The sequence below is a fragment of the Anopheles gambiae genome, chromosome 2, assembly GCF_943734735.2.
Source record: "Anopheles gambiae chromosome 2, idAnoGambNW_F1_1, whole genome shotgun sequence".
Taxonomy (NCBI): domain Eukaryota; kingdom Metazoa; phylum Arthropoda; class Insecta; order Diptera; family Culicidae; genus Anopheles; species Anopheles gambiae.
In genome coordinates this window covers 55,112,223-55,128,087 of record NC_064601.1, presented here as the reverse complement: position 1 = coordinate 55,128,087, position 15,865 = coordinate 55,112,223, and the positions used below count along the sequence as shown (strand labels likewise).

Sequence of the window (15,865 nt, the reverse complement as noted above, 5' to 3'; positions counted from 1 at the left end):
ATGCAAAAAGGCGCGAAGCTATGAGGTCCCCTGCGATAATTGGGCAATCATCATTCCTTAGCCCCTTAGCTTCCCATTAGTTGGAGTTAAATTGGAATAATTAAAGTTTTTGAGAAATTTTTGGTACTTGGCGGATAAAATTAGAAAACCAGCTCCAAAAATTAACTAAATCGCTTTGCTTTGTTTTTTTAAGATTAATGATTTTTTTGGATAAACACATCCATAGGTACACTAATCGATATGAATACGATATTTCGATACACAATTAACCTTTCAAAACACTAAAAACTAAATCGGCGTTGCGTTTCCCATAACCGAAGAGGTTGCATTGCATGGATGTTTAATGCAGAAAAGCTACCGCTGGAAAGTAACGCTGATCAGCCTTTACTAGAAGTTTATAATAGAGATTATAGAGATAGAGACCAGAATATTGTTATAAAGATATGATATGATGGTGTGGGGAGGTCACGGTTCATACGGGAATTGAATCTATGACAGGCATGGTGATACCCCGTGCGTGTTATAGACTGCACCAAGAATCCGATCTATTTTAAAAACTAAGTTGTGAAAATTGTGAAATTCATTCTTAATAAATATTAAAGCTATATTTGAACTTGGAATTTTGGACATTGATTCATTTAATGTTTTTTTTTTTACAATTTGTGAACTTTTTTTTTAAATAATTATTCATCAGCTAAGATAACACAAACACTACAAATTAAGGGTAAAGTGATAAATAGAACCCGTTCATTATGTTACGTCGAATTAATACAAAGTATAGGCAGTCCCCGAGATACACTATTAATGGAGACCGAAAACGGTTACAAAATACCGCCTGTCTCGAGTTTCTGCGTAAGTCGAATACCTATCTGTAACAGAAAAAAATGAACAAATAAATAGCACTACAAAAACTACTCCTACTACTTACACATTAAAAAATGAAGTTAGTTTTACAGCAAACTCAAATCGCATGAATCAGCACAACGGCACCAAAACAAATAAGAAAAAAGTAACAATTTATAAACAATTTGTCATTTGTCGGATGAAATGATTTTGTCTGTAATATTATTCGCTAGTATGTTTTAAATTTATTTTGTGTCACCGTCCACATTAAAATACAATACATGTTTTCATCCTTTATGATTATAACTTACCTTTTCGCATCGATTAACATCCATCTTATCTGCCTTACAACAATCACATCAATTTGAGGAAAAATATCATCTATGTATCATATATTACACCATTGCTAAATAAATGTTTAATCAGCCGCATTTGGCAGTACAATTATCAAAACATATTCTTACTAATTGAGTCTGACATAAAAAAATACATACAGTTGAGCGCCGTTCATCCGGGCTCTTCGGGACTCGACCTCGCCCGGATCGAAAACCCGGATCGATTTTTACGAAAACCCTTGCCAGTTTTTATTAACTTCATGTTTTTCTAACAGAATATTTGAAATGTGCCTGGAGCTTTAACGTTTTTTGTTAGACAATGTGCTCTGATAAAAGCTTTTTGAAATATCCTCCTCAGCACGCAATGTCACTTTTGTATTGAACTGTCATTTTTCAACAGCACGGATAATCTAACAACCGGATAAGAGGTATCCGGATAAATGGAGATCCACTGTACATACATGGTTTCGATAGCAAATATTAAACAACACATTAAATGTTAAACAATTAAAGCTTTAGGAGCGCTTCTTTAATAGCTTTGTTAACATATTTTTGTATGTCCTAGATCTCGGCCTAATAATCCGCTCAACAGTTGATTTCAATGATCCTCGCTGTTTTAAAACTCTGTATGTGGCTCTGGTTCGACGTATATTAGAATATGCCAGCATTATATGGAGGTCTTCCAGTATTAGAGGCATTACTCGACTTGAAACAGTACAGAAACTTTTCATTAGAGTAGCTATTCGGCGCATAATGCTCTTTTCTCCTCGACCCCCATAGGCAGTACGCTCTCAATTTTTGGAAAATGACTCTTTAGAAAAAAAAGACGGCATATCGCTCAGTCCTGCTTCACTGCTGGGTTAATCCTTAGCACTAATGATATTCCAGACCTCCTCTCTACCATTCATTTCTACGTTCTTTTTAGATCCCTCCATCCTCGTCCTCTATTATCCATCCCCACTTTAATCACTTTAACCATTTCCTAAACAGCGCATTTTTATTAGGAATTACTCTTCACTAATTAGAGCTAGGCAATGTTAGTTTCTAAGCTTTATCTTTAATATTTGTCAAACCTACAAAGCGTTCAAATTATTTGAAATAAATAAATAAATCAGGCTGGACATATTCTAGAAACATTTAACTAAACGACGATAATTCATTTTTAGTACATTCTGTTCCCGAGTTACGCGGTTTCTGCGTTCCCAACGAATCCGCGTAACTCGAATATCCGCGTAAGTCGAATTTCACGTTTTTTGGCTGAAATACTATTGATTACTCGTAGTTTTTTTTATTTAATTTAGTGCTTTTATACACTTTATCATTTATTTGATATGAATCGTGCAAAAATTCTAATGTTTCTGGCTTTTAAGCGATTTCAATTTGTTAGCAAAAATGCAATTTATACCAAACTTGAAGCAAATTGTACTGATTTGACATTTAATCTGTCAAATTTAGAAAACCGCGTATCTCCAAATCCGCGTAAGTCGAGAACCGTGTAACTCGGGAACAGACTGTATTTAAATAATTGAACACTGCACATTTCCTACCCATTAACGGTTTTTTCAAACGTTGCCCACGAACACAGCGGAATTGACATCAAGCGGCGTTGTCAAAATGACCGATGTCAACGTGGTTGTTCAAACCGCCACACGCAGCGCTAAAGTAAGCGTCTTTGGCACCCCGGTACACATTTCGCCCAAAAAAAAATCGGCCTCTCGCTTGCATCGAGGTGCATAAATCGGCATCTTCGAGCACGTTCGTGAATTATTTCGCTAGAGTTTTTCACTCAACAAACTCTTGCAGCTCCTGCAGTTTATCCACAGTTAAAACTCAGTGGTATTTGTGGATACATTATTATCACAACAAAACCGCACACCGCCATGTGAGTTATCGGTTTAGAAGCGTGTTTGGAGAGTGTTTATAATTAGGCTCATACTCATTACCTTAACTCATTTCAGAAAACGAGTGCTTAGCTTATTACTATTGTAAAATGACTAAAAATCCGACGAAAGCTGAGCTTAAGGCTGAAATTCAAAGTAAGTTCAAGTAATGGGCATCATTGGCAGGGTATTGCGTTTGTTTGCGACCTTGACCGAACTAAAACTGTGGGTGTCGTGTAGCCTCGTGCCTCGTATCACATTATCCTTTATCGCCCAATGCATTGCATGTATTGTTTTCCTGCAGAAATTCTTAAGGATGCCAACCTGGAGGAAACAGCAGCCAAGAAGGTGCGTCTACAGCTGGAAAAGAATTTGAAGTGCGATCTTTCCAATCGCAAAAAGGAGGTGGATGAACTCGTGATGGACTACGTAAATTCACAAGCTTCCTCCGAGGGAGAGGAAGATGACGATGAGGAGGACGATGATCATGCAGGTAACGGCAAGGGTAACAAAAAGGACAAAAAAGCCAAAGGTAACAGTGACTACGAAGATGACGAAGAGGATGAGGAGGAGGAAGATGACGACGATGATGAAGATTTCTCCGAGGAAGAGAAACCGAAGGGACGTAAGAGTGCCGGAAAGCGCGGCACACCGGCCAAACGGGGCCCGGCCAAGAAGAAGAGACGCGCCTCCAACAGTGAGGACGATTCCGGCGATGATGATAAGGGTAGCGATGACGACTACAACCCAAAGGGCAGTGGGAAGGGCAAGGCGGCAAGTAAGAAAAAGAACAATTCCGACTCGGATTCTGACGGAGACTGGAAGCAAACCAAACCGGCAGCTAAGGCTAAGAAGGCTGCTGGCGGTGGTGGTGGTGCCAAGAGATCCAATGGCTACACACGACCGTACACACTATCTCCAGAACTGGCGGAAGTGTGCGGTGCGGAGTCATTGCCACGACATGAGGTGGTGAAGAAAATGTGGGCCATCATTAAGGAACGTAATCTGTACGATCCGAAAAACAGACAGTTTGCCATCTGCGATGAGCAACTGCGAAAAGTGATTGGTGTAAAACGATTCCGTACCTTTGGTATGCTTAAATATTTAAAGCCCCATTTTAAAGACTAAGGCCATAACGGATAGCCTTCTGCCTCCCTGCTAAGGAACGCTAGTCGGGCATCGAACACTTTTTTAACTATTTTAACCAAGTACGAGTCATACTTAATTGCTCCTAAACTGTGACAACTAAACGGGCTCAACGATCTACTGCAATAGTGCATTTGGGCAGTAAGGCCCGAGGTTACGAAGCTGTAGTGTTTACACATTTCGTGTACATTACTATCGGGTGCGTTCTCATCGTCACATACTGGCCGGCAGTCCAAAACCTACGACAGCGGATATACGGTTATATGATTTAAGCAAAACAAAAAAAGTTCTCTATTTTACATTGTCTTCATACAAAATCAACTATTAAATAAGCCTATATTGCACAGAATTTTAAATAGTATTACAGTACATTCTTTTCGTGTATAGTGAACTACACATCCAACTTCTGATATAGCAGTAGAACATGGAACAATTAACATTATATCGCGTGGCAATCCCAAGAGTATGTAGAAAATAATCAATTTTCAGCGAAAAACTAATTAAATGCAAAGCGCATTGACAAAACCTGCTTTGCTTGCTTTTTCATTTCAACCATCATTGCGAATTCTCCTACGAAAGTGTAATACAAAATACACATGCAATAAACTAATTTTGTAAGCGTATCATCTTGAAGAAAACTGCGCCAACCTGCAACTTACAACAAGTCAACTATTAGTTAGACCACGGAAGGATTTTCCATATGTAGAACCATTCAATTAAGCAAAATTGAACCGAATGTGACAAAAAAAAAACAAACAAAAGAAATATTACGTGTAACAATATGCAGAATGTGGGGCGGTACAGTCGTCAACTCGCACATCCCAACAACATACCCGTTGTTTGCTCACCTCTAGAATGGCCCGTTCCCCCGAAGAACTGACTCTGACTATCCGAACGCCGTGTGGTTCCGAATAAGTGTAGAAGAAGGAAGAATTTGCAAAATGTATGAATCGCTAACATATAATAATAGTCCAAGATCTATGCAAAACACGATATCATGACTCTTACTTTTAATTCTTTCGCGTAACTATAGTTTGCATTCGATTGTTCTATCTAAGAATTGTACGTGTACGAAATGGAATTCGGTGTTGCGTAAATGTAAATGATACAAAACAGATTAAAAAAAAAGAGCTATAAACAGCAACTGATGCGTCAATGTAGTATCGAAACAAAAATAAATAAAAACGTTTGGTAAATTGTTTCAGCTTGAAACAAGAACAAACCTGTCGTTTGTATTGCATTAAGGCAACTTCCATAAGGTTCCAGGTATAGTTATACTCGACCATTCAATTAAATGTAAACTAGTGACGTCATCAACGAATGATTATAAAACGATTAAAATGAATTGATATTTATATTATTTCAACAAGTGGTAAATAATTCACTTACATAGTGTTTGTCCAGGAAAAAAAACTATTGTTGTAGAAAATCTTTCATTCACAAGCTTCCAAATGCTCACATTTGCAACATCACACACTTTGCGCTTTTCAATCGTTGCTCAGGGCTTGTAGGCAATGGCAGTGTTACCGATTATTCAGCTGCATCGAAGGCTGAAACGATGGTTAGTTGTAGAGAAAACAAACATACTTTTCAATTCTGTTCAAATCGTGGAAGTCAGCCAGAAAGTGTTGTTGACCGACGTCGGAAAACCTACCTTTTTCTGAAACCCGAACATAGACAATCGAGTTTGCGTTAAACCTAAATTAGTATTGTCCGTTTTGGGAACAGATTGCTTCCTATTTATCGACAGTCCTGGTCGTTTGCATGAAGAACGCGCCTTAGACTTGGTGGAAGCTTCTACTTTCCCCGTAGACGTTGATGGCAGCTGGAACGGTTTCACTGTTTCAGTCTTGTGTGTTGCCTTCACAGGGCTGTGGACTTTTTCCGCCGATATCGCCTGTTGGGCATCAGCAGTACGCTTTTTAGTGTCTTCGTCGCTACTACTATCGTCGTCCAGCACGATGGCGAGCTCTTCAATGTTGTCTTTACTTTCCAGCAACTGGCTCAGCTGCTTCGCTGGCCGCCTCTCGAATAGCGCTAAACGGGCATTACGCGGCTTGAGGTCGGAACATTCCATTTCAACAGGAGTTATTACGACGTCGTCATTTTCCTTCTGGGAAGAGCTTAATCCTGTACCGCTATCACACTCTAGCGAACCTTCGTCCTCGTTAGAGTTATTTTCGCTCATTGCTATTCCACTGTCAAACCGACCGAGCACAGAATTACTCCTTTCCCCTGACTCGGGAGGTATTTGCACCCGTTTGCGCTTTTCTGGCGTTCGATCGCCTCGACTCTGCAGTCGCGCTTCCGGTGAGCTGAGGTAAATAGCAGTCGCTTTAAGGGCATGCGAATCTCGCTTGCTCTTGATGTCCTTCACTATGGCAGTGGGAGAAACGAGTGAACAGACGACATCCTGCTTTGTGCAGCTCTTCTTGGGACTGTCGTCTTCGGAAGTTTTAGCTATACTATTGCTTCCTTTACTTGTATCCGTCGTACGGCTTTGTGATTTGTTTTGCTGTGTGCAGAAAAATCTACTGATCACTTTAGGTTCATCCTTAGAAATAGTTACACCCTTGCTGTGGGCCGTTTTAAACCGACTCAATCGGCTGGAAGTAGCGCCACTGCCTACTATGGATGTCGTTACTAACTGGCTGCGTTGCTGAGAGTAGTCGATCCGCTTGACTGGGCTTACATTGTGCAGCAGGGATCGTGTTTCCGGTGTTATTTTGGTGGGCGAAAGCAATGTATCGCGGCTCAGCAACGATTTGTTGGGAGAGACTGCAAACGGATTTCGGGTGCGTTTGGGCGTTTTTGGTTGCTCCAATTGTTCCAGCACGTCAAGCGCTTCCACATCTTGATAGTCAATCGCAACGTGAGATTCGGCGGATTGAAAAGACTTTTGCGCATGGCACGATCGTTTCGAGGGTGGTTCGTCGGGACTTTGAATGCCGTAAATTTGCAAGACATCAGTGATCGTTTCGTTAGTGTTCTGGTCAACAGCGTGCTCCACGTGATGCACTGCACGCTTCACGAATGACGACAATGTGGCTGGTTTCTGTGTTTGTGTGCTGTTTTGTGCTTGCTTTGCGTCCCTTAGCAACATGTAATCCTTCCGCCAGATGCTAGGATGTTGATTCTTGCCTGCCGCCACATCTACATCCGCTTCATCTGGATGCCAATCGTCCATTTTGCGCAGCGAAAAAGGATCCAAATTCCCAACCGCTAGCTGGAATGCTACTTTCTCATCCAAAAACTTGCCGGCATTGCAACAGTACTGCTCTGGAGTACCCTCGTCGTCCGGGTCCACCAGTCTGGTCTGGCGGCGTTGCACAGGATCGTACACCACCATATGCTTGAAGGTAGCATCCGCCTTTAGGAACTCGTCCTTATACTCCTCCGTCACGGACAGCTGCCTCATGTTCAGGTATGCCGGAATCTTTGCCAACGCCCTGCGTATATCGGGATCTTCCGTTTTCAGCATGAACTTGCACGCCTTCCCCAGACCAATGCCAGGCAAGGAATCCAAATAATCGCAACCCGACAGGATGCACATGTACCGAAATTTAGCAAACTTGTAGCGATCCTCCCGACATCCCATCGCTAGATGCAGTTTGCTCGCCTCGACCAACCGTCCATGGCCCGTCAAGTCCAGCTTGAACAGGATACGATTGCATCCGAACAGCACCAGATCCGAATCTTCCGTGATGACGTACTGGGCGATGTCGGTGCGATTGAGGTACGCCAGCTGCGCGTCAGCTTCGTACGGTGCTACGATACAATCGACACCGCGTTTGCGACATTCCTGCATCAGCTGAAGAGCCATTTCGTGGGTGATATCGACGCATCGTCTCAAGAAGCTGCGGGCTTCGTCGATGCGACCCAAGCGCAACAGTTCCGCTCCACGCTTGCGGGCAGTTTCTCTGATCTCGCGACGCTTCGCCTCGGTGGCAGCTTTCGCTGGCAGATGCTGCCCATCGAAAACGAGGATTGGTTTGATATTGTGCGAAAGCAACAGCTGCACGTACTTCAAGCAGTACTGAATGTGCATATCAGTCGAGTCGCCACGGGCCAACCGTTCTGCGCAACCAAACGCTCCGCGATGAAGCCAGCAGTAGGTATCTATGGCTACACACTTGCCGCGGAGTTCGCGCAAATGGCAAGCGCTGCTCGCCTTTTCCAGGAACGGCAGCAACCCGGTGATGCCCATTTCTTTACGTAGCGGTCTATGTCACTTTATTCTTAGGCACGCCGGCAAATTATTCTACAAAGATCTGCAACTTCGCGAACATTACTAACTCAGTTAACCGCACACTTTTCCCATTGCTATCTTTTTGTTTACGTTGATGGGAAAATTGTTCCCGCCAATGGATGTTGTGGTTAACATCGGACATTTTGTTTGACAGCAGTAAAAAAATGTCTTCAACTTACGATGTGCAGTGTTTTACCCACTGTGCAGTGTTTTACCCACTGTGCAGTGTTTTTCAACCGTTTGGCAACGTACGTAATCATTTGTTCATCTTATGATGCACTTTCTTTAATTGTAGTCAATTTGACCACTCATACATTTTTATACCATTCCAAAGAAAAAATATTCGGAAGTAGGACAGTCTAATGTGTGCTGGACGCAGTGAAACAGACCTACGAAAAGCCGTAACATACCCATGTGACATGTGGCTAACGTGAGCAGTTGAGTGAGAGTAAATAATATTAGAGTAATTTAAAAAAAGACTTACTACTTTCTCGTTTCTTCCCAGTTTCCTATAGCAATAAAACATGATAAACCATTATAAAATATTATGATCATTGAATAATGATAACGTTTTATTGTACACGAACCCCGCAATGTACGGTTCTCGTTATCTCAAGGATATCATCTACGAAGTGTGCCAGAATTCCGCTTCAACGCGGGGATTATCCTTGTTTTCTTCTCCCGCCAAAACAAGGCACTACCACGTCTTGGTGTTAGTAACATATTATTGCTTTCCGTTTACAACTTTTTAGACAGCGAATCCGCCAGCTTAGCCAACACGCGTTGATTTTTCTTCGTCTTCTTCCGTTTGCCGCCTGCGGTACGATTACCCACACGCTTCACATCGTTCTTGTGACGTTCTTTCAGACTCTGTCCCAGCACGAGACTGTCCTCCTCCGTGGGTTCGATAATGTTTATCTTTGGCACATTGGCTCTCATTTTCGACCTGTACCGGTTCTGTTCTTCGTTCACCCGCTGCACGACATCTTCTTCCTCTCCATCACTAGAATCTGACCCTAGCAACGGTGCCGGCTTCTTGGGAACCGTTTCCACGCCGACTTCATGCGGCACGACAGACTTAAGCAAACGGTTGTTCTGCTTCAAGTCGGGGCGATAGTCCTTACGGTACTTAGCCGCAGGGTCGATCATCGCTGTATCGTCGTCATCGGCAGCCAGTTTTAGTTTGCTTTTCTTTTTCTTATCTTTCTTCTTAATTGTTACCGAGCTGTGATCTAGTTTGCGAATTTTTTCACTTAGCAGATCTAACTCCTGCTCCAGAGAAGCGCCCTTGTTCGATGCCGATTTGGATTTATGCTTCGCCTTCTTTGATTTCGGCTTCGGCGCCGCTTCCGGTTCGTTTTCTTCCACTCCACCATCCTCTTCCGGCAGCTCGGCGAACATGCTTGACATTTCGTTTGCCAGCTCTTGGTCCGTTTTATGGTGGACCTTTTGTTTCTTTTTGTTCTTAGCTACCACGTAATCGGCATGATGGATCATATCTTTCACTTCATCCTCGGCGTCCGCTGAACCGTGTGCGATCCACCGTTGCTCGTTCCGCTTCTGTTTTCTTGATTTTCGACGCCCGTTTTTAGACGCCTGTACCTGCCAATCACTAGACTTTATCACATCCTCGAACGATCTGCTCTCCAACTCCTGCAAGAGCTTATTGTTCTGTTCATCTATCCGTGCCAACTTGCCGTTCAGTTTCAGTCCATGACGAGCACCTCTGGATAAAGAGAAGAAGACCAAATAATTGTAAATATCACGGAACTAGGGCCATGCATTAGCAATGCTTACTTGTGGGCCGTTCGACCACCACACGCCGCAAACAGCTCCTCATCCGTAAGAGTTTTAACGGGAGCAAACTCGATATCCTCCGTGCGAACATGATCCGGCATGTCTTCTTCACGCCCAAGACCTCCCAACAGGGTGGAGGCTTTAAGAAACACGCTACCGTACATTGAACCTTTCGGACCTTGCTGATCCATATCCTTCCGCTTCAGTTTGTTTACCGAGTAGCTCTTTGTGGTAATTTCAACCGCTTCCGCATCTACCTGCCGAAGTGAAACCGGCACTTCGGTTTTCGTGTTTCCGCCAGATTCAACCTCAATATTGCCGGCCGCCTCGTTGTAAACACGCTCCCACCAATTGTTTTTAGCGTCACTGACCTTGTCGGCTCCAATTCCGCTAGTGCTAAACTTGAAACTGGCTTTGAGCGGCGCCGTAATGCCGTCCGAGTTTTTCCCGAGCCCTTCACCTGAAACGACACATCGGAGCGGATGAAGAATAGAAGACGGTGCGCTGAACTTTCCCTCTAAATCTTACCTTCTTTCCATCCATATTTTAGGAGTATGTTTTTGGCAAAATCCATATTGCCACAAAGAAACACGTTGTTGCTTTATTGTTTACAAAAAAATGTGTCAAGCTTTCTGACAGATAAACAACAGACTTTGCGAATCAACGACCAAAATTGTTGACATTTAATTAAACGAATTATCAGAAATATTGAAAAATTGTATCAATAAAATTACGAATATTCGCATAAAACTTACAAAAAGTACTTTTAGAGCCTAACAATACGATATAACTTTACACAGGGTGACAATTAGTACGCGAAGCAAATGTCAAACTGGCTTTTTTGAAATGAGCGTTGGTGCTACGCAAGCTTACTGCGCGAATCAAACAGTGTAACGTTGTACTGATACAGAAAAAAACACATTCTATATATGGTTCTACACACAAAATTGCAACGATTGAACGACACATTTCGTTTGCAAAGAGCATTCTTTATTTGTATCCGAACCATAAGAACATGTGTAGATGTGTTACAATTTCGCTATCAATACCCCTAATCATAGCAAAAGCCTGGCCATCGCTGCAAAAATTATCTACCGCTTGATATTTATGTGTTTTTCCTTATTTCGTCACTAAACTGCAAACTCACTCCCATTCAATTAGTGTAATTTAATAACAAAAGAATGTATTTTCCCTAGCTTTTCCACCTATTTGTATAAAGAATAGTGAAAGAAAAAAAAAATACCAAACCTTAAATAACAAATCATATATCGGTGTATACAATTGCAAAAAAATAACATCCAAAAGGAAAACTACAACGAAAATGGTTAATAACAAAAATATCCGCACCGTAAAACAATCATCATAATATTGATTTTCAAACAGTATAATAGCATAACTAGCTGTCCTACAGTCCGCACAATTATAACAAGTTACATATAAACAAATTGCACTTTAAGTTTAGCGATACCACAACTGTGATGCGACACAACATATAAATTATCAGGCTTCATTGCCACCACTCCTTTACACCAATCGCAAGTAAAAAAGCAAACTGCTTTCGTTCACCCTATCAATGGAATGTTGTTCCTTTTCTTTTCTTATTCGCGCTCTACTTCACCATTACAAAATCTATTGCACTAAAGCTGTCGAGGTGTAGTATCCTGACTATTGGTTATTAGCTTGAGTTTGTTCACTCGGCAGCAGAAGCATGCGAGTGACGTTGAAAATCCTGGAATTGGAACTTGCAAACACGAACACACTCACACACCTCGATCACGGCACCTGCACGTACTACTTCACTGATAGTACGGGCGTGCTGTTTGCACAGAGTAAAGAGTCGTCTACCTTCTCTAAGCGAATGAACTGCACCAAGGCGTGAGCTAAATATTATTACTATTCACAACTTGTAAAATTTGTTCTACCGTTCCAGCAATACGATTGGCGTCCGACAGTTACGATCGAAGAGCATTAGCAGCACGTGTTTGCACTTCAGGGTTGCTTCCTCTGCGTCCAGCTGCCAGTAACTCGGTTTATCACCAGCGGCCAAAGTATGACGAATGCTAACAGTCCCGGAGAAATCTCTGCAAAAGGCCACCAGGTAGGCCGTGAAGACCGAACAGAGGAAGCACGCATCTTTGTCATTTGCTGCTGCTGTTGCTCTCGCAACTCAGCCACCGATTGTTCAATCACACTGACGCGGCTCTGTATCTGCTGCACGCTGCTATTTAGTCGTTCGATTGTTCGCGTAATCTGAGCAGCCACGTCGGTTCGCGCGAATCCTGCCCCTTCTGAACTATGTAGGAACGTACCTCCGTTAACCAGGGGCGCACCGACCGGGCCCGATAAACCATTTTGATAGTAATGGGCGTGATTGACGGCCTCAATAGGACGGAACACAGTGGTCGTTTCGCTTTCGAAGTCATCATCGTACGTGTCGATGTACTCGTCGTCGCTTAGCTCAGACGGTCCCGAACTAGCGCCATTACTTATCGTGGACGAAACAAATCCATTCGTCTGATGATGCTGATTATGTGCAGCGTGATGACCGGCGTAACTACCATTCGCATATCCATTGATCGCCGTTGGCTTGTGCACATGACCATTGCCCATTGGTGCTACCGGCGAGGACATCATTGGCGGAGGCGACGGTGTAACTGGCGACAGTCGATTTGGACTGGCTTCGCGCGAAGCAAGCGGTGAGTTTGGACGAGAGCGAGCTTTTTTAATCGCTTCCGGTGCAACCATCTCCAAATCCTGGATACTGACGTTATCCAGTTCGCTCATGCTGTACTCCATAAAGTTGGCCACATTGTCGGTGTAGGACATCGTTTCAACAATCTTTGGTGCAGAAAAAAAATATGAATCTCTTTCAATATTTGACCGATGTCTGCATTTTGAGTATAATTACCTTTTTCAATTCATCGACGTATTTCTGCATAGCCACTTCCTTGTCCATATCTCCTAACCGATTCCAAGCATCCCATTTCGCACTGTTTAATTGTATGCCAAAATAGAATGAAAAGTAAACAGAAGTTAACAATCCAATGCTTCATGATCGTTCCTATTCTACTCACCGATTAATAACATCCCAGAAGGCGGGTTTGCGTTCACAACATTTGCCTTTAGTAGCCTGTTTGTAGTATGAATAAAATCGTAGCAGCATATCATTGCTCGGTTGATACGGTCCTATGAAGTAAAGAGTACAATGATACAATGGTGATTTTTTTTTTAATGTAGTTCAACTCAATAACAACTCCCAAGCAAGGTAGGTGTGTCTCTGTAACTGTACTATATATCACTATTAGTCTACACTGCAATGAATTGTCTCCCTATGTCAAACCATTAACGTTGTCTGCAGTACAAGTACATTAAGCAATCTATAAAACTTCATAGATGACCATGGTAACCAAATCTCATTTGCAGCTCCGCATTTGTGATGCGCGGTGTTTCACCACCGTAAAAACCTCATTGACCTTGTTGCTTTGTGCGGCCACGTTTGATGCAAGAAAGCTAAACCAGTCAGACGCGGCCGTCATTTGCGTTACTTCCCTCGGGTATCAAAAACCTTCGTAAATCGCTGAGTCGTTGCCTGCAACCTGCAAGTCACTTGTTTTGTGCGACCGTATTTTCCACGAGCCATCCATGAAGGTTACTACACCTCTAGCAATGTGGCGGTCTCCTTTCCATCATTTCATACAATTATTCTGCATCGGCCAAAAGAAGGCCACTCGACTGGCGCTTGGAAGAAAGTAAAGCGTTTATACAAGCGTAACTACGCATTTAATTGGTAACCAGAACAATGACACTTAACAACAAAAACAGCAAAATACAGAAGAACATACATTTTGCATCCAGTAACCAATGCCAGTATCAAACATTATTTAATTGTTTTAATTATCTTGGAAATATTCTGATAATTCCAATGCTGCCTTTTTGATTGAATATAATGTTAATAGAAAAGGTAGACTTGCAAGTAATATCTTATCAGTTTTGGTTGGTACTTTAAAAACAAACCCCAAGCATTCTGCGATAAGATACCTCAACTTTGACCGAATCATCGTGTTTTGTTTGCATCCCCAAATACGTCGATTATCACTCACGACGGATTACTGAACTTACCATTCTTTGGCAGGCCCCTGATTACGTTTACCGCCGCATTAAATCGTTCCTCGATCGACATCTTGATCGTCGTGAGGGCGTCTATTGCATTTGTGTATCCGCAACAGATACTCTCTTCCACTGCGCAATGATTGCACTGCGTTCGAAGCTCGAACTCTAGCTAATCGCAGTTCGTAGGTCGTTGGTGCCCTCTCACAGGGTAACCTGAAGGTGTGTGGACAAGTCGCAGCGGGTCCGTAGGTCACTTATTACTTATTGCACGGTCCGGTCCCACAGCGTTAAGTTACGCAATCGGCCGCAAATTAATACATAGCTCCAACGCGTCCGTATTTACGTGATTCCGTGTGGATGTCCGATGCGATCGCTTTCCTTACGTTACGATGCCAGACTTTCAATCGTTTTCACTGGTCGCGCGTCGTAAGCATCGGTAAGCAGCAAGCGCTGATGTCTCTGTCACTGCGGGACTACTTTACAACTGCTCCGTTGCTGAAGATATCCAGTCTTTTGCCAGCTTTTGCCACCTTTCATAACATCATTCTCTGTACAACATCTTTTCAAGATTATTTTACCAAACTACACCCAAATATTCGATACAGTACAACCTTCCTATATGATCTACCTACTTTGTTTCCACCGTTGTTTTAGTACGTTACCACACACAAAAACACAACATACGCAATCGAAGCCACGTTCGTACTACTGGCCCTATTCGAGTGACTCGACGTCGCGCCTTGCCTCACCAACTCATCATCCCTTCCGCTGCCATAATCCACTTCGTCAATCCTAGACTGGATTGGCGTTCGATTTAGTTCCTGCAAGCATCCAGCTTCGCTCCCAACCCACTCTTCTGCCCTTCTCTCCCTATCTAGCGCTGTAAAAACAATCTTTGGTGGGGGTATATGTGGGTGTGTGTGTGTGAGTGTGGTGATTGATTTTCCACCTTCAAAATTGAAAATGGTTTTGTGTACGGTATCCGGTTACGGCTCGATTCTGCTATTCGTTTTCCTTCGCTAGCTATTTCAGCCAGGCTGAAAATTGCACTTTGGCCCTCGTCGAATGTTCGATGACAATTTTCCCGAACTTTTCTCCCCCTTCTCTCTACCTTCAATACAGTCTACACAAACAGGAAAGATCACTATTCGCCCGGATCCAATTGGTTGACTAGGGACGATTCCGATGCTTTGCGGGAACGGAAAAATGCACGATTAAATACACTAAATCACTAAATAATGTAACTATAGTTCACCGGCCACCCCCCATTGTACGACGATCACAACAGAAAAAAGACACTTGTTTTGCTTCAGCTGGCCTTCTGTCTTCGTTGACGAAAACTTGTGAAGTTATTAGGCGGTGCTCTGTGGCAAATGCGTCGTTTGCACATCGTTTGGGTCGTTTGGGCGCTGACCAAATGTCAAAACTAAATGACACAATAGAAATGTACCAAATTTGAAAATGTCCGTTTCCTTTCGTTAACAGCTGATTGTTTTCGCTTTTGG

General features: G+C 42.7%; 4 protein-coding genes across 5 annotated transcripts; 1 reads left to right on the top strand and 3 right to left on the bottom strand.

The window, feature by feature from the left end:
* Positions 1-2,768: 2,768 nt before the first annotated feature.
* On the top strand, positions 2,769-5,426 carry LOC4577435 (nucleolin). The gene is made up of 3 exons (XM_001237539.4): positions 2,769-3,060; positions 3,137-3,214; positions 3,363-5,426. The coding sequence occupies exons 2-3, from the start codon at positions 3,169-3,171 to the stop codon at positions 4,184-4,186; spliced, it is 870 nt and encodes a 289-aa protein (XP_001237540.3). The 5' UTR covers positions 2,769-3,060; positions 3,137-3,168; the 3' UTR covers positions 4,187-5,426.
* Positions 5,427-5,539: 113 nt separating this feature from the next.
* On the bottom strand, positions 5,540-8,411 carry LOC1274638 (exonuclease 1). The gene is made up of 2 exons (XM_313789.6): positions 5,859-8,411; positions 5,540-5,754 (listed from the first exon to the last, which is right to left on the bottom strand). Exons 1-2 carry the CDS (start codon positions 8,409-8,411, stop codon positions 5,728-5,730), a joined length of 2,580 nt encoding a protein of 859 aa, XP_313789.6. The 3' UTR covers positions 5,540-5,727.
* A 585-nt stretch (positions 8,412-8,996) lies between these two features.
* On the bottom strand, positions 8,997-10,923 carry LOC1274637 (G patch domain-containing protein 4). The gene is made up of 3 exons (XM_313788.5): positions 10,779-10,923; positions 10,251-10,710; positions 8,997-10,179 (listed from the first exon to the last, which is right to left on the bottom strand). Exons 1-3 carry the CDS (start codon positions 10,822-10,824, stop codon positions 9,192-9,194), a joined length of 1,494 nt encoding a protein of 497 aa, XP_313788.5. The 5' UTR covers positions 10,825-10,923; the 3' UTR covers positions 8,997-9,191.
* Positions 10,924-11,218: 295 nt separating this feature from the next.
* Positions 11,219-15,805, bottom strand: LOC1274636 (acyl-CoA-binding domain-containing protein 5). Of its 2 annotated transcripts, none has more exons than XM_313787.6 (4): positions 14,370-15,805; positions 13,325-13,436; positions 13,159-13,240; positions 11,219-13,088 (listed from the first exon to the last, which is right to left on the bottom strand). In XM_313787.6, exons 1-4 carry the CDS (start codon positions 14,428-14,430, stop codon positions 12,240-12,242), a joined length of 1,104 nt encoding a protein of 367 aa, XP_313787.5. In that variant the 5' UTR covers positions 14,431-15,805; the 3' UTR covers positions 11,219-12,239. The 2 variants fall into 2 exon arrangements, with proteins under 2 accessions (XP_313787.5, XP_061497619.1); XM_061641635.1 differs by having other exon boundaries at positions 15,472-15,725.
* Between the last annotated feature and the right edge of the window lie 60 nt (positions 15,806-15,865).

Excerpts from the sequence above, each read along its gene's own strand:
- LOC4577435 (XM_001237539.4), top strand. The coding sequence starts at position 3,169 with ATGACTAAAAATCCGACGAAAGCTGAGCTTAAGGCTGAAATTCAAA. Across the intron at positions 3,215-3,362 it reads GCTTAAGGCTGAAATTCAAA|AAATTCTTAAGGATGCCAAC; the intron begins GTAAGTTCAAGT and ends GTTTTCCTGCAG.
- LOC1274638 (XM_313789.6), bottom strand. The coding sequence starts at position 8,411 with ATGGGCATCACCGGGTTGCTGCCGTTCCTGGAAAAGGCGAGCAGCGCT. Across the intron at positions 5,755-5,858 it reads TGTTCGGGTTTCAGAAAAAG|CCTTCGATGCAGCTGAATAA; the intron begins GTAGGTTTTCCG and ends CCATCGTTTCAG.
- LOC1274637 (XM_313788.5), bottom strand. The coding sequence starts at position 10,824 with ATGGATTTTGCCAAAAACATACTCCTAAAATATGGATGGAAAGAAG. Across the intron at positions 10,711-10,778 it reads AAAATATGGATGGAAAGAAG|GTGAAGGGCTCGGGAAAAAC; the intron begins GTAAGATTTAGA and ends GTGTCGTTTCAG. Across the intron at positions 10,180-10,250 it reads GGTGGTCGAACGGCCCACAA|AGGTGCTCGTCATGGACTGA; the intron begins GTAAGCATTGCT and ends CTCTTTATCCAG.
- LOC1274636 (XM_313787.6), bottom strand. The coding sequence starts at position 14,430 with ATGTCGATCGAGGAACGATTTAATGCGGCGGTAAACGTAATCAGGGGC. Across the intron at positions 13,241-13,324 it reads TTCTGGGATGTTATTAATCG|TGCGAAATGGGATGCTTGGA; the intron begins GTGAGTAGAATA and ends ACAATTAAACAG. Across the intron at positions 13,089-13,158 it reads ACGTCGATGAATTGAAAAAG|ATTGTTGAAACGATGTCCTA; the intron begins GTAATTATACTC and ends TCTGCACCAAAG.